Source organism: Thamnophis sirtalis, unplaced genomic scaffold (genome assembly GCF_051295495.1).
Source record: "Thamnophis sirtalis isolate CommonGarterSnake01/CBP01778 unplaced genomic scaffold, rThaSir2_p1.2 scaffold_4, whole genome shotgun sequence".
Classification (NCBI taxonomy): domain Eukaryota; kingdom Metazoa; phylum Chordata; class Lepidosauria; order Squamata; family Natricidae; genus Thamnophis; species Thamnophis sirtalis.
In genome coordinates this window covers 33,200,665-33,217,891 of record NW_028261384.1, presented here as the reverse complement: position 1 = coordinate 33,217,891, position 17,227 = coordinate 33,200,665, and the positions used below count along the sequence as shown (strand labels likewise).

The window sequence follows — 17,227 nt, the reverse complement described above, 5'->3', positions numbered from 1 at the left end:
GGGGGAAACATGGTCATTTGGATTGTAATAGACCTGTTCTCCAAACAGGCATACTTCATACCCTATAGTGGACTACCCTCGGCTCACAAGCTGGCTAAACTGTTCATGAGGCATATCTACCGACTGCATGGAGTACCTCGAAGAATTATCTCAGACAGAGAGGTCCAGTTCATAGCTAAGTTCTGGAGGGAGTTCCTGCGGTCCATTGGATCATCTCAGGGTCTTAGTTCAGCTTTTCATCCGAGCACCAGTGGGGCAACAGAGAGACTAAATACCATGGTGAAGCAGTACCTGAGGGGCTACGTGAACTATTAGCAGTCCAGTTGGGCAGACCTTTTATCTTTTGCTGAGATGGCGTATAATAATGCTGTTCACAGTAGCACAGGACTCACGCCATTTAAAATAGTGAGCAGTATGGACCTTGTCCCAAAGCCTGAGTATCCAAAGGATCCCCCCTCCTCAGTCAGCTTAGCTGACTGGATGTCGATGCTGAAAGCGATCTGGGAAAATGTCAAAAAGGCACTGGCTAAAGCGGCACAAACCTATAAGAAACAGGCAGACAAACACCAAGCTCTGCAACAGCCATTCCGGATGGGAGAGAAGGTTTACCTCTCCACAAAATATTTGAGATTAACTGTCTAGCAAGAAACTGGGGCCGAAGTTTATGGAACCATTCCCCATAGTAAAGATCATCAACCAGTCACAGTGCAATTGAAACTGCCTCGATTGTTGGGGAAGATACACCCAGCATTTCATAGCAGCCTCTTAAAACCCATGATTGGATCCATTCTGAGACCACTACCCCAGGAGCCCCCGGGCCCTATGGTCATAGGGGGCCAAACCCATTATGAAATTCAGTGTATCCCGATTCAAAGTGACACAGGAGATAACAACAATATTTAATCAAGTGGAAGGGCTACCCCTTATCAGAGGCATCTTGGGTGAAAAGTAGAAATATCCAGACTGATCGCCTTATAGCAAAATTCCATGTGGAAAATCCATGCAAGCCAGGGGGAGGGAGACATCCCTAAGTTATATACCTGTATTCAAATTGCTTTGTTTTACACAGGTCGCTTTCAGGAAGTGAGAGGAGCAGGATGTCAATGTCTAAAGTGTTTCCATGACTACTATCAACTTGAGGGGGGGGGGAGGAATGCCATGCAGTCCTTTGGCCAGAGTAAAAGTCTCATATTTCTGTACTGTGATGTGAATGTGCATGTCCAGAACCATAATGTCCTGTTGGAGAATGTGATTAATGACCTCAACCAGAGGGGAGGGGACACAGGGATAAAGTTCAGATGCCATTAAGTGGGATTTAGTTTTGGTGCCACAGAAGTCCGTGCCAAGATGTTAATCCTAATAAATGAGTGGGTTTTTTTTAACCTTGTCTCGAGGCTCGTAAATAATTAGGCCAACTCTTGGAAACTTCACACTTATTTTATATCAGGGCGACCAAAACAGGATACAATATTCCAAGTGTGGTTTTATGAAAGCATTATAAAGGGGTACCAACACTTCACATGATCTTGATTTCTGGTGACAAGTCATTTCAGTATTTTTGGCAGATTTCAGAAGCATTTCCTTCCCAAGGCTGAGAGTGACTGACCCAAAGTCACACAATTAACTTCATGTCTAAGGCAGGAATAGAATTTATGATATCCCAGTTTTCTTCAAACAATTTTCTGGCATACTTGCCACCATATGAAGATATTCAAACCTTTTCCTGTTTTTCAGAATCTTATCTGTCTGATTACAACCAATAAGACAGTGTTTCTCAACCTTGTCAACTTGAAGATGTCTGGACTTCAACTCCCAGAATTCCCCAGCCAGCATTCGCTGGCTGGGGAATTCTGGGAGTTGAAGTCCAGACATCTTCAAGTTGACAAGGTTGAGAAACACTGCAATAAGAAAACTATCTCTTCTGGGCAGAAAAGCAGTGGAGGCTGAAGCAACTACAGATAGTCCTCAACATAGGATTATAATTGAACCCAAAATTTATGTTAAGTGAAAAAATTGTTAAGTAAATTTGCCCCATTTTACAACTTTTGTTGCCACATTTGCTAAGTGAATCATTGCAGTAGCTAGATTAGTAACATGTTTGTTAAATGAATCTGGGTTCTCTATTGACTTTGCTTATCAGAAGGTCGCAAAAATACTCCTGAACACTGCAAGCCATCATAAATATGAGTCAGTTGTCAACAATCTGAATGCAATTCACATGACCATTGGGATGCTGCAATGGTGATAAGTGTGAAAAATGGTCATAAGTCACTATTTTCAGTATCATGATAACTTTGAACAGTCACTAAATGAACTATTGTAAGTCAAGGACTACCTATATCAACCTCCTCCTAGCTTCTCCATTGAGTTTCCTTGTGAGAATCTGCCAGGTAGCATGAGAAATCTGCCTTGTTTCCTTCCTTTCTTGCTTCCTATCTATCTTCTCCAATTATTTTGTTTTGGGAAGCTTGCAGAAAGTTAGTGAGAAAGCCAGCAGGAAGTTGCAAGGCCAAGGCCAGCAGACAAATAAATGGCTGTTGCCGGGGGGGGGGGGGGGCTGTCGCAGGATTGAAATGGTTCATGGGTGTGCACAAGAGGTGCTGCACAAGTTAGAAAAGATGTGTGGTTTTGCCCAAGAAACCTTGCACGAATCAGGGAGGGGTGCAGGAGTGGTAGTATAGGTTGTGACTGGTGCTTGGAGGTGCTTGGGAGTGCAAGATAGATGGCTTGCAGATCAAAATTGGCCTGCAGAGGAACAGTGCAGATTGGGGAGGTGTTTTGGAACGGGAAGGGAAGGGAGAAGACCAGACTTCTTGAGAGTGGAGGCAGGGGCAGGAGACCTGTACACTGCTGGACCTAGGAAGGTGAGGCTTTATGGCCCATAGTATGAGAGGGGGAAGTTGCAGCATAAGGTTGCCATATGCCCAAATGTTGAACATATGACCATGAAGGTGCTACAATAGTTGGAATGTTGTGCAGAGGTTGTAAGTTGCCTTCATTCAGCATCAACATAATTTCAAACATTCGCTAACAGTTATAAGTTGAAGACTATCTGTACTTTTGAAATTAAGTATGGTAGAATAGAAAGTTTCATCTGTATCAACAAAGATCTTCGGGTTTGACTTTTCCAATATTTCCAAAATTAAAAAAATATATCCAGCAACCTTCTAAAGATATGAAAAACCCAAGTAAAATCAATCTAGTTTCTTCTCTTGAACTGCTGGATCAGAATAGAAATGCTTAGTGTCTTTGAACAGCTTTAAACATCCAGCAACACATTATTACAAACACGACCTTTATAAGATACTACTTTTGAACAACAAATAATATCTTTTAATTTTGTAAGATATTATAACTCTATTCTGTAACATATTTTCTCAAAAAAGAAAAAGTAAAACAATGAAAAGAATTGTCTAAGATTTTTAACAGTCTATCATTTATACCTGTGTATATGCCCACCCATGGATAAGCCAACCCACATTTTTCATGGTATTTTGGTTAAACATTTAAGGGTCTGCTTATTTGCAAATGGTCTTACATGTGAATGGAAATATAGGTACTTTTTAAATGTGTGTATACATGCAAATAAGCCTATCCATGGATATACTGAACCCAAATTTAGAAGCATTTCAGCATTTAACATTCTTGGTTTATCCAGGTAAATATTATTTCATTCTATTTCATTTGTTTAAAAAATCTTTTTACAATTACTATTATTGATTGTATTGTTCTACGATCATCAATATATTCAAAAGTAAAAAAATACAATTTCTTATATTACTGTATTTTTCAGAGTATAGGACGCACCCGAGTATAAGATGCACTAAGGTTTTGAAGAGACAAATTAAAAAAAGTAGGTAGGTAGATAAGAGGGAGAGAGGGAGAGAAAGAAAGAGAAATACAGTAGTAAGGTAGATAGATAAAGGGATAGAGAGAGAGAAATACAGTAGATAGGTAGGTAGAGAGAGTAGGTAATTAGGTAGGGGGATAGAGAACGAGAGAAATACAGTAGGTAGGTAGGTAGAGAAAGTGTGTGTGTAGGTAGGTAGAGGGATAGAGAGAGGGAGAAATGAAGAGAGAGAGAGAGAGAAATACAGTAGGTAGGTAGGGAGAGAGAGAGTAAGCAGGTAGGTAGATGTTTCCAGGTGTATGTATCCATGTGCTGGAGAAGGAATTTGCTGACAAACTTTAAGACTTTGTTTCTTCTGGCACAGCACTTGATCAATGTAATTCTCATCAGTTAAAGAGCTTTCCGAAAGAGGGGGGGGTTGCACTCTGCAAACCTCTGAAAAATGGCCCGTTTTTCGCAAAAATGGGCTTGTTTTTTCCCCAAATAAGCGGCATGAATAGCCTTGGGGGGGGGGGTCTTGCAGAGTGCTCCTGCAGAGGGGGAGAGCAAAAAATGACCCATTTTTTTGCAAAAACAGGCCTGTATTTTGTCAAAAAAATTACATGCATAGCCTTATGGAGGCTTATAGAATGCTGCTGATGGCTGGGAAGGCAAAAAACGGCCCAATTTTTGCTTATTTCTGCCCTCCCAGCCCCAGGAGCTCTCTGAAAGCCTCCATAAGGGTATGCATGGCCATTTTGGTGAAGGGGAGGGGCTTCGGGAGGCAAAAATGCTGTATTCTATGTATAAGACACATCCAGATTTTCAGCCTCTTTTTTGAGGAAAAAAGTGCGTCTTATACTCTGAAAAATATGGTACTCACTTTATACATACGGATATGCAAACTATCTAGAGTCTTCATGTAAAATTAGCTTTTAAGGGATGTCAATGCATTAGGTTGACCTTTAACTTTCCATAAAGCAATTAAGATGTAGTTGCTTCAGCTGGTCCTTGGGGGTCTGCTGTCTGTCATGGAGACTAAATGGGTTCTTGGGTACATGCGTAGTTCAAATTGTTTTAATCTCATTACTGAGATTACATAAAATGCTTGGTCAGAAGTGATTGGAATATATGACTAGAAAAATAAAACTAAATGAATAAATAACATTCCTAGAACATGTATTTTATAATAGCCACTCACAGCATTCCCTTACCTTTGATACTTCCTCCTTTCCACTGTTATCTCTGATGAACACTTTTTCTAATTCGGGACTTATTCCTTCTACATTGTACGGCACATGTGAGATTGTTGATTTTGGCACTGAAATATTTGACAGTGGCATAGGTACTGATCTTGAGATAGAAGCCTTTAAAACAAGTGAAATGTATGTTCAATTAGCTTAAAAGATATAGCTAGAGACTCCAACAGATAAGAAACTGAGTTCTGTACTTATTTGAAGTGATACACATTCATTTTTAAATGCAAAGTCATCTAACCTGATGCAGATTTCAGATGAAAAGGATTACATTGAAGAAAAAAATATCCTACCTTGATTCTTATACAGAATTAGCAGTGCAATGCTATGCCCTATTAATTCAATTAATTAGCCTATAGCAGTGTTTCTCAACCTTAGCAATTTTAAGATATGCTGGCTGGGGAGTTCTGAAATTTATTTTGGCTGAAGAATTCTGGCAACTGAAGTCCACGTTGAAAAGTTGTGAAGGTTGAGAAACACTGATCTGTGGTATCAGAAAAATTGGCATCATATGAATATGGAAAACTTATGGTATGATATGGATAGTAACAAAAACACTACATAAACCCCATGCATATATTGAAGACATACTGTATGTATAATCAGTCTACCAACTCCTTCACAGGATTGTTATTAAGGGAAAATAGAAGACAGGACAATTATATTCTCCACCATGAGTTGACCAAAGTATTATATAAAATAAGTAGAGAAAGAACTAATAATATTAAATGAACCAATAACAGCAATAATGGAAGAAATAGTAATGTAATATTTCAACAAACACAATACAGCACAACAGACCAATTCCACCTGGCTCACCTATATCACCAAACCTAGAGACTGTTACAGCAATTCATTAAGAGAAAAGGGAGAGTGTTTTTTTTTAAGTGTCTAATGCTGAACTGCAGAATGCTGATCTACAACTAGTAAACCAGTCTGATGTTTTATCTTTGTAATTTCATTTACATAATTTGAAAATGTAATTTTTAAATCCCTTGCCCTAATTATCAGACAGTTGAGTTTTTACCAAAGTTGTTTCAAATTGTAATTGTAAAATATTAAGAATCTTGATTTCAATGGGATAGAAACACCAATAATTCATGTTATGTGCCAGTTGCACTTTTTCCTAGATAGGAAAACTCTCCATTCAGGCACTAATGACTTGGTCATCTCCTGACTGTAGTTTATAGTTTATAGTTTATAGTTTATTAGAATTTGTAGGCCGCCCTTTTCCCTGAGGGGACTCAGGGCGGCTCACATAAAACTAGGAAGGGGGGGGATACAGGCAACAAAATAGAGACATATACTAAAATGATAAGCAACATACATTCATCATTCGGGAGGAGTAACTATCCTTATCCCCAGGCCTGACGGGCGAGCCAGTTCTTCAGGGCTGTGCGGAAGGCTTGGACGGTGGAGAGGGTACGAATCTCCACAGGGAGCTCGTTCCAAAGGGCCGGGGCTACTGCTGAGAAGGCCCTCCTCCTTGTGGTTGCCAGCCGACACTGGCTGGCCGATGGAATACGGAGGAGGCCTAATCTATGAGATCTTATTGGCCGCAGGGATGTAATTGGCAGAAGGCGGTCTCTCAAGTATCCAGATCCACTGCCATGTAGGGCTTTATGGGTGATTAATAGCACCTTGAAGCGCATCCGGAGATCGACAGGTAGCCAGCGCAGCTCGCGGAGGATAGGTGTTATGCGGGTGAACCGAGGTGCACCCGCGATCACTCGCGCGGCTGCGTTCTGCACTAGCTGAAGTCGCCGGATGCTCTTCAAGGGCAGCCCCATGTAGAGCACATTGCAGTATTCCAGCCTAGAGATCACAAGGGCCCGAGTGACTGTTGTGAGAGCCTCCCGATTCAGGTAGGGTCGCAACTGGCGCACCAGGCGAACCTGGGCGAATGCCCCCCTGGTCACAGCCGTTAGGTGGTGGTCAAATGACAGCTGCGGATCCAGGAGGATTATTATTGCAATGCACTGTACACTATGCACAATTATTAGGCAAGTTGTGTTTTAGAGGATTAATTTTATTATTGAACAACTACAATGCTCTTGGTCAAACCAAAATGTTAATAAACCTAAAAAGAATGTTGGTCTTACCTGAACATGTCTTTTAAGAGGAAGAGAGGGAGTGGTCATGTGTGGGTATTCTCAAAGCCTGATTGGTCCAAAGACTGAGAGCAAACTCTTAAATACTGGTGCTTCCAGTCCTAGCCCAGTTTCCTCGAAGGTGAACGGTAGAACTGAAACAACAAAAACAACCCCCTCCCAGGAATCACCCAGACCCTCCCCTTGCCCCAAAAAGAAAACTTCAGGTTGGGTCGTGACCACTCCCTCTCTTCCTCTTAAAAGACACCTTCAGGTAAGACCAACATTCTTTTTCTAGAGGAAGAGAGGGAGTGGTCACGTGTGGGACATACCCAAGCTTTAGTCCCAGGGAGGGAGAACAAGGTAACCACTAAGGCCCAAGGGGAGCATTAGCCACCACTCTCTGCAAGACCCTCCGACCAATGGACGCATCCGCCGAAGCAAAGGCATCCAGCCGATAATGTCGGATGAAGGGAGTCGGGGAAGCCCAAGCAGCTGCCTGACAAATGTTCTCAAAGGGAGCCCTCGTGGCCCATGCTGCCATGGTCGCGGCACTTCTAGTCGAATGGGCCATGATCCCAGACGTAACCAGCCGACCAGCCGCCCCATAGGCCTCTACAATGGCCTAACGCAACCACTGGCCAATGGTGGCTGAGGACACCCTGGTTCCTAACATCCCCGGCTGGAATGAAACGAACAAGGCCTACATCCTGCAGACCGTCATGGTCTGCCGGAGATAAATGCATAGAGCATGGCGCATATCCAAACGGTGCCAGATCCTCTCCCTGTCGTTGGACGGACAGGCAAAAATCTGGCAGGATGATCTCCTGCGCCCTATGGAAGGGAGTGTTAACCTTTGGGATGAAGGTAGGATCAAGGCGTAGAACCACCCTATCCTGATGAAAATGGCAGAGGTCATCCCTGGAAGAAAGGGCGCCCAGCTCCGAAATACGCCGGACAGAGGTAACCGCCACCAGAAAGACCACTTTAAGGGACAAAAACCGTAGATGAACAGACCGGAGAGGTTCGAATGGCGGCCCCGTCAAGGCCCAGAGAACCAGGGGAAGATCCCACGTGGGGAACCTATGGATAGAGGGAGGCCTGAGATTAGCCACCCACTTCAGAAAACGCTTGATCAGGGGAACATGAGAGAGGGAGGAAGACCCCACACCCCCCAAGACCGAAGACAAAGCTGCCACCTGACAGCGCAGAGTATTTTGTGACAGCCCATCGTCCAGGCCCTTCTGCAGGAAGTCCAAGACGTTGGGAATAGTGGCCCTGTCGGGGGAAATGCCAAAAGGAGAACACCACCGGACAAAGGCCGCCCAGATGGAGTTATAGATGCGGGTCGTCGACGGGCGCCTAGACGCTTTGATGGTACGAATGACCCTGGAGGACAGATTAGCTCCCCTCAGAAGCCACCGTCAAGAGCCAGGCGGTCAGATGGAGCCTCTGTGGCTCTTAGTGGATCAGGGCTCCCTGCCGCAAGACCACCTCCTCCCGTGGAATCCTCCACGGACGAGCCACCAACAACTGGACAAGGTCCACGAACCAGGGCCTCCTGGGCCAAGAAGGGGCCACGGCTATGACTAGTGCCCCTTCCACTATCACCTTCCTGAGGGTCCCCGGAATGAGGGGAATGGGAGGAAAAGCATAAAGAAGGCCCGGGGACCACCTGCTCCAGAGAGCGTCTATGCCCTCCGCAGATCGGGACTGAAAATGGGTGAAGCACCGCGGGAGCTGCGAGTTCATCGGTGAGGGGAAGAGATCCACCAGCGGAGTGCTGAACCGCTGACAGATCCTCTGAAATGACAGGTGGGGTTGCCACTCGCCATTGTCCAGAGTCGCCCAACTCAGCCAGTCCGCCTGGTGGTTGGAAAGACCGGAGATGTGCTCTGACACCAAGGACAACAGGTGCCTCTCCGCCCAGGCTCAGAGCCTCAACAGAGCCTCCAGCCAGAGAGTGAGTCCCCCCCGACAATTTATGTGGGCCTTGGTGGCCACATTGTCCCTCAGGAGAAGCACATGACATCCCTCCACAGAGATCCAAAAGTACAGAAAGGTCAGGCGAGCCGCCTTTAGCGCCAACCAATTTATGTTGTGGCGGAGATCCGAGACTGTCCACCTGCCCTGAGCCAACCGGGAACCCCCCAGGACACCCCATCTGAACAGACTTGCATCTGTGGTGACGGTCACCCTGTCCGGCTCCCAGCAGCAGCCTCACTGAATGGCCGGAGAGAGCCACCACTTGAGAGAGGTCCGGACCCATGCCGGAAGGCGCAGAGTCCGAAGAGAGTTGCTCATCCTTCCCCTCTGAAAGGGGATGAGTTCCCACTGGAGCGGCCGAAGGTGGAGCCTGGCCCACGGGACAATCCCTATGGAAGAGAACATCTTGCCTAGCAACTGCGACAGTGTGAGGACCGAAACTAACCGACTTTTGTGAACAGAGCCTGTGAGTTGTCGCAAACTCCTTTGACGATCCTGGGACAGATGAACCACCCCCGACACGGAGTCTATGTCTGTCCCCAGGTGAGGAATGCGCGTGGAAGGAGAGAGATGGCTCTTGTAAAAGTTTATGGAAACCCCCAGATTTTGAGACTCCCGATGGTGAGTTGGAGGTCTGAGATGGCCTGAGGAAGAGACCCTGCCTGAATTAGGACATCATCTAAATAACATTGTAGTCTCACCAGGATGGAGCGCAGATGAGCCGCCAGAGCTGCTAAGAATCTTCGTGAACGCCCAAGGGGCCGAAGCCAGCCCAAAGGGAAGAGCCCTGTACTGGTAGTGGCCGGCCTCGTGGGAGAATCTCAGAATCCTGCAATGACTGGGCAGAATCAGAATGTGAAGGTAGGCCTCTGTGAGGTCTACTGAAGCCAAGAAATCCTCCTTTCGGATGCCCTGAAGAATAGATTTGAGGGAGGACATCTTGAAGCGCCTGTACACCAGAAAGCAAATTAAATGCTTGAGGTCTAGAATAGCCCTCCAGCCCCCCAAGCTCTTCGGAATCATGAACAGGTTGGAGTAGTGGCCCAGGCCCCGTTCCTCTAGGGGAACTGCCTCCACTGCCTGAATGTCAAGAAGGTGGGTGATAGCCTGATGCATCAGGCAGCGGTGCTCCAGACTCCTGGGTGGAGGGAACAACCTGAAGAGATTCGAGTGGGGTGGGGTGGAGAGAAACTCTAACCTGAGACTGTGATGTATAGTGGACCGGACCCACACATCCGACGTGATCTTGTCCCATTGATCTGCATAGAGCGAAAGGTGGCCACCAATGGAACGACTTGGGTTTGAGCCACTTCCCTCTGTGGTAGGGACGGCCACCTCTGCCACTAAAGGGCTGCCGGGACTGGTGCTGGAACCGGTTCCTGTCCTGAAAGGATGACCTGTGAAACTGCCTGTCAGAGCGGAAAGAAGAGAAACGCTGGTTATGGTCATGGTCAGAGGCCCTGTAAGACTGCCTATAGTAAGGATGAGACCTAGCCTCAGGCTTCTTAGCATTAGATGGCAGAACCTTCTTTTTGTCATTCTTGACCAGAATGGGGTCGAGGGCCTCCCCAAAAGGCCACTTGGCCTTGTTATCCATCTGCCAATGGCACATCCATAAGAGCCGGCAGGATGTGACAGAAGTGGCCAAGGCACTACATGCAAACTTAACCATGTCCAGGGTTGCATCAGTGGAAAACTGGGAAGCCACCATGATCTTGATAAGATCCTGGTGGAGCCACTCGTCCTGGATAGAATGTGCTCCTGGAGCTGCTTAAGCCACATGACCGTGGCACGGTTGAAATAGGAAGCCAAGGCCGCGGACTTGATAGCCCACACAATGGCATTAAAGTTTTTCCTTAAGGTAAGCTCAGCATGCTTATCCTCTGGTTTCAATTTATCAGCCGCATCGCCCGACACCACCGACGAGGAGGAGACCAGGGTAGCCACTGGTGTGTCAATGGCGGGCAACTGAATAGCCTGGGCAAAGGTCTGCTCCACATTATAGAAGTGGCGATCATTACTCCCAGGAATCGAGAAATTAGAGGGACGGGCCCACTGGTTAGTTAAGACCTCCTTAAACAAGGGAGGAGCTGGAATCTCCTCCTTGTTCGTGGCCATGGCAGAAAACATGGCCATGTCAGCATCCCTAGGCAGGGACACCGAGGGATTCCCAGTCCCCCACCTTGGTGGTCTTCCTTGCCTTGGTCAGAAGAATCTTGAACATGACTGGGGAAAAGAGGCCTGAAGAAGAGGGCTCATCTGAGGGAGCCGCATCCTCATCCTCCAAGAAGCCCATGTCCTGGAGGTTCTCCTCCCCCATGACTGAGGCTTCGCTAACCATGGAAGAAGAAGCCCTGCACAGGGCTTGGCCTAAACCTCCATGCTTGGAAGCGTGGGAGCTTCTGTCCCGTTGGGCAACACCTTGTGATATTGCTGCAGAAATAAGCCGTTTAATCCCTTCAGGGAGGCGATCCAAATCCTCTATATCGCCATAAGAAGAACTAGGCCTCTGGGGAGCCAACCTGCATGCAGAGCAGGGTCCCCTGGACATCCCCTCCAAAGGATCTGCTGAATCCCTCGCAGGCAAAACCAGAGAACCAGAAGGGAAGGGAGAGGGCGACCCCCTCCGCCTGGAGTAGGAGTGAGGCCTGCCGGGGGAGGCTGAAGCCAAAGAACGACTAAATCCCCTAGATGAAGAGTGGGCAGAAAAGGGCCTGAGAGGAGACCGTGATCTGTTCCTGGAAGGAGGCCCAGCTGACCTAGCCTGTTTCTCCGCCCTTGCAAACCTTTTTTCAATGGCCTTGTATCTCCTGGCCTCCTCCTTTGTGGAGGATCAAGATGGGCGCTGGGCCAAGAAAGATCTCAGGGAGGAACACCTGACTCCACCACCTGCACTCGGCCTTCCTCACGCCTCACCAGTTCAGCCACCTGGCCCTGGGGGATATCCGAACCCTCCTCCATCTCCTTACTCACATGTCCAAAAACGAGGGATGGAGAACGCCAAGCCGCTGTAGGCCCCTCCGGGACCTGGGCCTGATGATCCAGACAAAGGCCAAAACAACGACCTCCGCACTGGGCCAGTCGTCCTAGGCCTGAGTGCGTGCCTCGCGCATGTGGCGGGCAACCAAAATGGCCACCGGAACTTTCCGAAGCAAGCAGAGGCCGATGGAAACCCCCCAGCAGCTCCGCCGGACTTTCAGGAGCTTGCGCCACTATAGGCAAGAGAGGCCATGTGGCGCCCAGGCACACACCTCCCTCCCCCAAGAATTAGACGCAGCCATTTCAAACAATAAGGAAATGCAGTAACCGCCCAAATCAAGCGGCGGCTCCGCGAGCAGCTCATGCACAACTCATGGTGCTGCTGCCGCTTCTCCCAGCTTTTCAAGTCAATGAAGCTGCCGATCCAGCAGCTGAAAAGGAACTGGCACCCCTGCAATCCTGGGGATAGGGCTGAGGGTCCGGGCCCATGGGGGGAGGCTAAACACCCCACAGGGCCCTCCCCAACCGACAGAGGCAGAGATCTGTCCCTTGGGGCCGCAGCTGCTAATTTAGAATTTAGTAAAATTTAAAAACCAGATTGCAAGAATAGAAATCTGTTGTGACTCAGCAGCAGTCTTCTGTGAGTCTTTTCGGGATGCAAGTTTCACAATGCAGCTGGGGCTCGTTAGTGGGTCTTTGGGTGATAAAAGGACGGATGATGCCACACCCTGGTTGCAGGAGTCAACGTTCCTTGGTTCATTCAACATTGATTGATCATCAGTCGTGGTTTATGTAAGATACACTTGGAAAAGTGCTTTGTTTTCTGTAACTCTGATTCAAGAAGATACACTTGGAGAAGTGCTTTGATTTCTGTAACCCTGATTCGTAAAGACTTTGGAAGAAGTGCTTTGCTTTCGTTTTGTTCAACTTGTGTTGCCATAAGCGAGATTTGTTTTGTATTCTGTTATCTGGTCAGAGACTTTATTTATGTTATTTTTGGGCTTGCAGCCAGTTTGAGCCGAGAACTGATAAAGAGAGTTCCTTTTAAGTTGTTTGCCTGCCATTTGTTAACGAGCGGAGAAGGGGGGACAGAACAGAAATCCTACCTAGAAATATTCTCAACGGTGCTTGGATCAAGAAGACTGAGAGGAAACTGGGCTAGAACTGGAAGGCATCAGTATTTAAGAGTTTGCTCTCAGTCTTTGGACCAATCAGGCTTTGAGAATACCCACACGTGACCACTCCCTCTCTTCCTTTGGAAACCTGAATATTTAAGAAAGTAAAAGTGAGATTATAGCTTTCTTAGTAGAATATCTATGTGTGTACAATTATTGGGCAACTATTAATGTGCAAAATTATTATGCAACTAAATGAAAAATGAAAATTTGGCCATCTAACTCGTTTATTTGCATCTGTTAAAGTGAGAATAATAAACAACTCAAAATGTACAAATAAACATTTCTGACAGTTCACAAAAAACATCAGTGACCAATATAGCCAATATTCTTTATAATAACAGTCATAACCTTTCCATTCATGGAATTTGTCAGTTTCTTGATTTGTTGATGACAAACCTTTTGTGCAGCAGCAATCACAGCCTCCCAGACACTATTCAGAGAGATGTACTGTATTCCTTCACCATAAAAGTCCTGTTTAAGAAGGGCCCACCAGCTTTCAATAGGGTTTAGGTCAGGTGAGGAAGGGCACCATGTCATTATTATTTCATCCTTAAGGCTTTTACTGGTTAGCCACACAGTGGAGTACTTCGATGAATGCAATGGAGTATTGTCCTGCATAAAAATCATGATCTTCTTGAAAGATGCAGACTTTTTCCTGTACCATTGCTTGGAGAAACCTGGCAGTAGGTTTGGGAGTTGATTTTGAGTCCATCTTCAAAGATACCCCACCTCCAGCCTCCTGGGGTCTGAGTTGAAGTAGAGCTCTGTGCTCATTACTGATCCAGCAATGGCCCCATCCATCTGGTCTATCAAGTCACTCTCATTTCATCAGTCCATAAACCTTTGAAAAAAATCTGTCTTCAGATATTTCTTGGCCTAGTGTTGCCATTTCAACTTATGTGTCTTGTTCAATGGTGGTCGGGTTGCAGCCTTCCTTACCTTGGCTATGTCTCTGATCACTGAATCTTTTTTTCTCAATACATTTCTAGTGACTGGTTGACTGTTTGCAACAAAACTATTGATGGTTCTGTGATCTGAGCAAATATCTTACCATTTTCAAGAGTGCTGTATCCCTCTGAAATACTTTTTACAATTTTTGACTTTTCAGAGTCAGTTAAATCTATTTTTTGGCTTATTTTGCCTGAGGAAAAGAAGCCTAATAATTATGTCCAGCTTGATATAGGGTGTTGATCTCCTTAGACCACACCCTCCCTCATTACACAAAAACACATCACCTGATATGCTTATATCCACTTATAACCAAGCATTCAGGTTTATACAGCTTGGAGATGGAAAATATGCATTAAAATGATGATACAGTCAAAATATTCACTTGCCTAATAATTGTGCACACAGTGTACATGTGCTACTTTTGAAAAGTATCTGGAAGATTTAGCTGGAGCAGAATGTGACCACATGAGCAAAGAAAGGCATATGTAATATCTTTGCTCTGTGAATATGCATTGAGTGCCAGGTTATTTCTGGATGTATTTCAGGGTGTTATGAGATAAAAGCCCTACATCTCATGGGGTCAGGCTGCCTATAGAACCATCTCTGTCCCATTATATTGTCCTGTCTCACTGGGTCAGAGAGGAAAAGCATGTTGTAGACCGAATAAGTTAAAGAATTCCAACTGTCAAGATCTAGGAAGAGCGCCTTTTCTACTATTGCTCTTACCTGTGTAATATCCTTCCCTCTGAGATAAGACAGGCCTCCACTCTCCCAGACTCTTGCAAAGGAGTTAAAATGTGGCTCCTCAGTCTTGTAGAAGGAGCTCAGAGGAGCACACAGCCATGGGGCTGGTTGGTGCCCATTCTGACTCCCACACCATTCAAAGGCTGTTCATCCAAAATGAACACCCTTTGAATGGTGTGGGAGTAGAATGGATTCCCAGAGGAAAAATTGCAGCCTACAGGAACCAGCACAACAACTCAGGTGACTCTGAGGAGACAGATAAACCTTCAGGTGCTTCAACGACCCTCTAAAAGGATACAAATGACAAGCTGTGTGCAAGGAATATAAATCCTTCCATTCCCCACTATCCTGTCAGAGCTGAAGCAACTTCTTGGATGAGAAGCAAAACGCCTTCAAATAAAAACACTAGAAAGTCCACTTGCCTCCTGAAAAAAGAAAACTCTTTGGGACAGAGTAAAATTCAGTTATATCTCTACAGTAAAATAGAAAATAATTCATGAGTTTTCAACAACTATACTTCAGTATTATCTGCTATATTACACATATATAAATCAAAGTGGAAAAGACAAATAAAAACCAATCTATCTAGTAATCAGTCATAACATATTTCTAAATAGTTATACCACCATCAAATCAGAATTGTAGATATCTACGAATAAGTAGCATGAAAAGGGCAGTATCAGTAACTCACTGTGACTTTGTTGACATAGTTACATTATCTGAATATATTATTTGAAACAAACATTCAATAAAAGTTGTATTTTATAAAAATTCCAAAAGATTTTCAACAATAACATGGTCACATTATCCATATAAAAAAGGATCTTTTAAAACCTTTTCATCTGTAGTGACCTGCCCAGTTATTCCTGAGATAGGTAGCTTATATATTTATTTATTTATTTTTTAAATAAATAAAATACATGCTAGACTAATGAAGAAATGTCAAAGACACTGAAGATCACAATTCTACAGGAATATAAAGCAGAAAAATCTACTTGATAATGGATATAAAAGAACTCATTGGGTGATTTTAGTAAGTAATTTAGAATAGATGCAGATAGACAATGCATGCTAGCCTAAAGCTAATTTCTAACTATCTCAAAACTTCACTCAAATATCAGTTACAAGTTTAATAGCTTCTAGGGATTTCTTAATATTTGTTCCCAGTTTTATTTGTTGCTTGATTGCACTGTACAAAAATAAAGTATTTTTAGTTGGCATTCGGGAATTCAGAACTTAAAAATACATTACTTCTAATTTTGTGGTATAAAAATTCTGCCTGAATAAGTGTGCTTACCTGAGTCTGACTGATTGCTATATGGTTACCATGGAGAGGCGACTGACGTTCCTTTTCTTTATTGTGACGACTACTCTGTTTACTGCGCTGGAGCTGCTGCCTCAGTTTGGCAATCTGATGGGAAAAAGAAACAAAATCAAATAAAAGAGATAACAAGAGACATAAAAGAATAGGGGATACTTCTTTAAGTAATAGACTACAAAACAACAATATCATATTTTGAAGACAAGCATGTGTTGCAAATTAGTTTGTTCCTTAAAATTCATAGTAATCCTAATTACATGCTCTTTAAAAAGTTAATAATGGTGTGAATTCAATTTAACTTATTCCTGAAAAGAAATGATTTGAGAATAAGTCATATTTTATTTCAGCATCACGAATTAATGCAATAAAATGATCCAGAGCTTTTACCTACCATATCAACCACTTATTTTTTTCCAAAGTTTTGAACCTGTTTTCTTTTACCAAACATACACCCCACAAAAAATATTATACTCACAGTACTATATTCTCATGCAGAACACAGTATATTTTGAAATATACCTGCTTATTATTCTCTAACAAGAAAGGATCAAATTATCTTATTAGAAGAAAACAGCTACTGTTTGGTTTCATATGTATATTAATATAACTCATTGAAACTAATTTCAAAATAACCAGGTAGCAACAACCAGCTAAACAGGGTGAACCATCACAATCTTGGTTCCAGGAAAACTGTATTTTTTGAACAGGCATTCAAATTAACTAAAGGAAACAAAATCAGCACATCTTCCATGGCCTTATACATAATCCTTTCAATTTTACCACCATTCTACAATTTTAGCTTTGAATCTATTTAGCAATTTAAATGGACACTAACATCTGATCTTGGATCTTATACCATGAGCTATTGTTTCTTTTTAACTCCTTCAATTTCA

At 44.3% G+C, this 17,227-nt stretch overlaps 1 protein-coding gene across 2 annotated transcripts in view; it reads right to left on the bottom strand.

Moving 5' to 3' along the window:
* Positions 1-17,227, bottom strand: part of GLCCI1 (glucocorticoid induced 1) — a 60,069-nt gene that overhangs the window by 14,376 nt on the left and 28,466 nt on the right. For both annotated transcript variants that reach the window (XM_014054500.2, XM_087712731.1), the window contains 2 exons: positions 16,311-16,424; positions 5,044-5,196 (listed from right to left, as the gene is read on the bottom strand). In XM_014054500.2, coding sequence (XP_013909975.1) covers positions 5,044-5,196; positions 16,311-16,424 — 267 coding nt within the window. The remainder of the gene's footprint in view (positions 1-5,043; positions 5,197-16,310; positions 16,425-17,227) is intronic.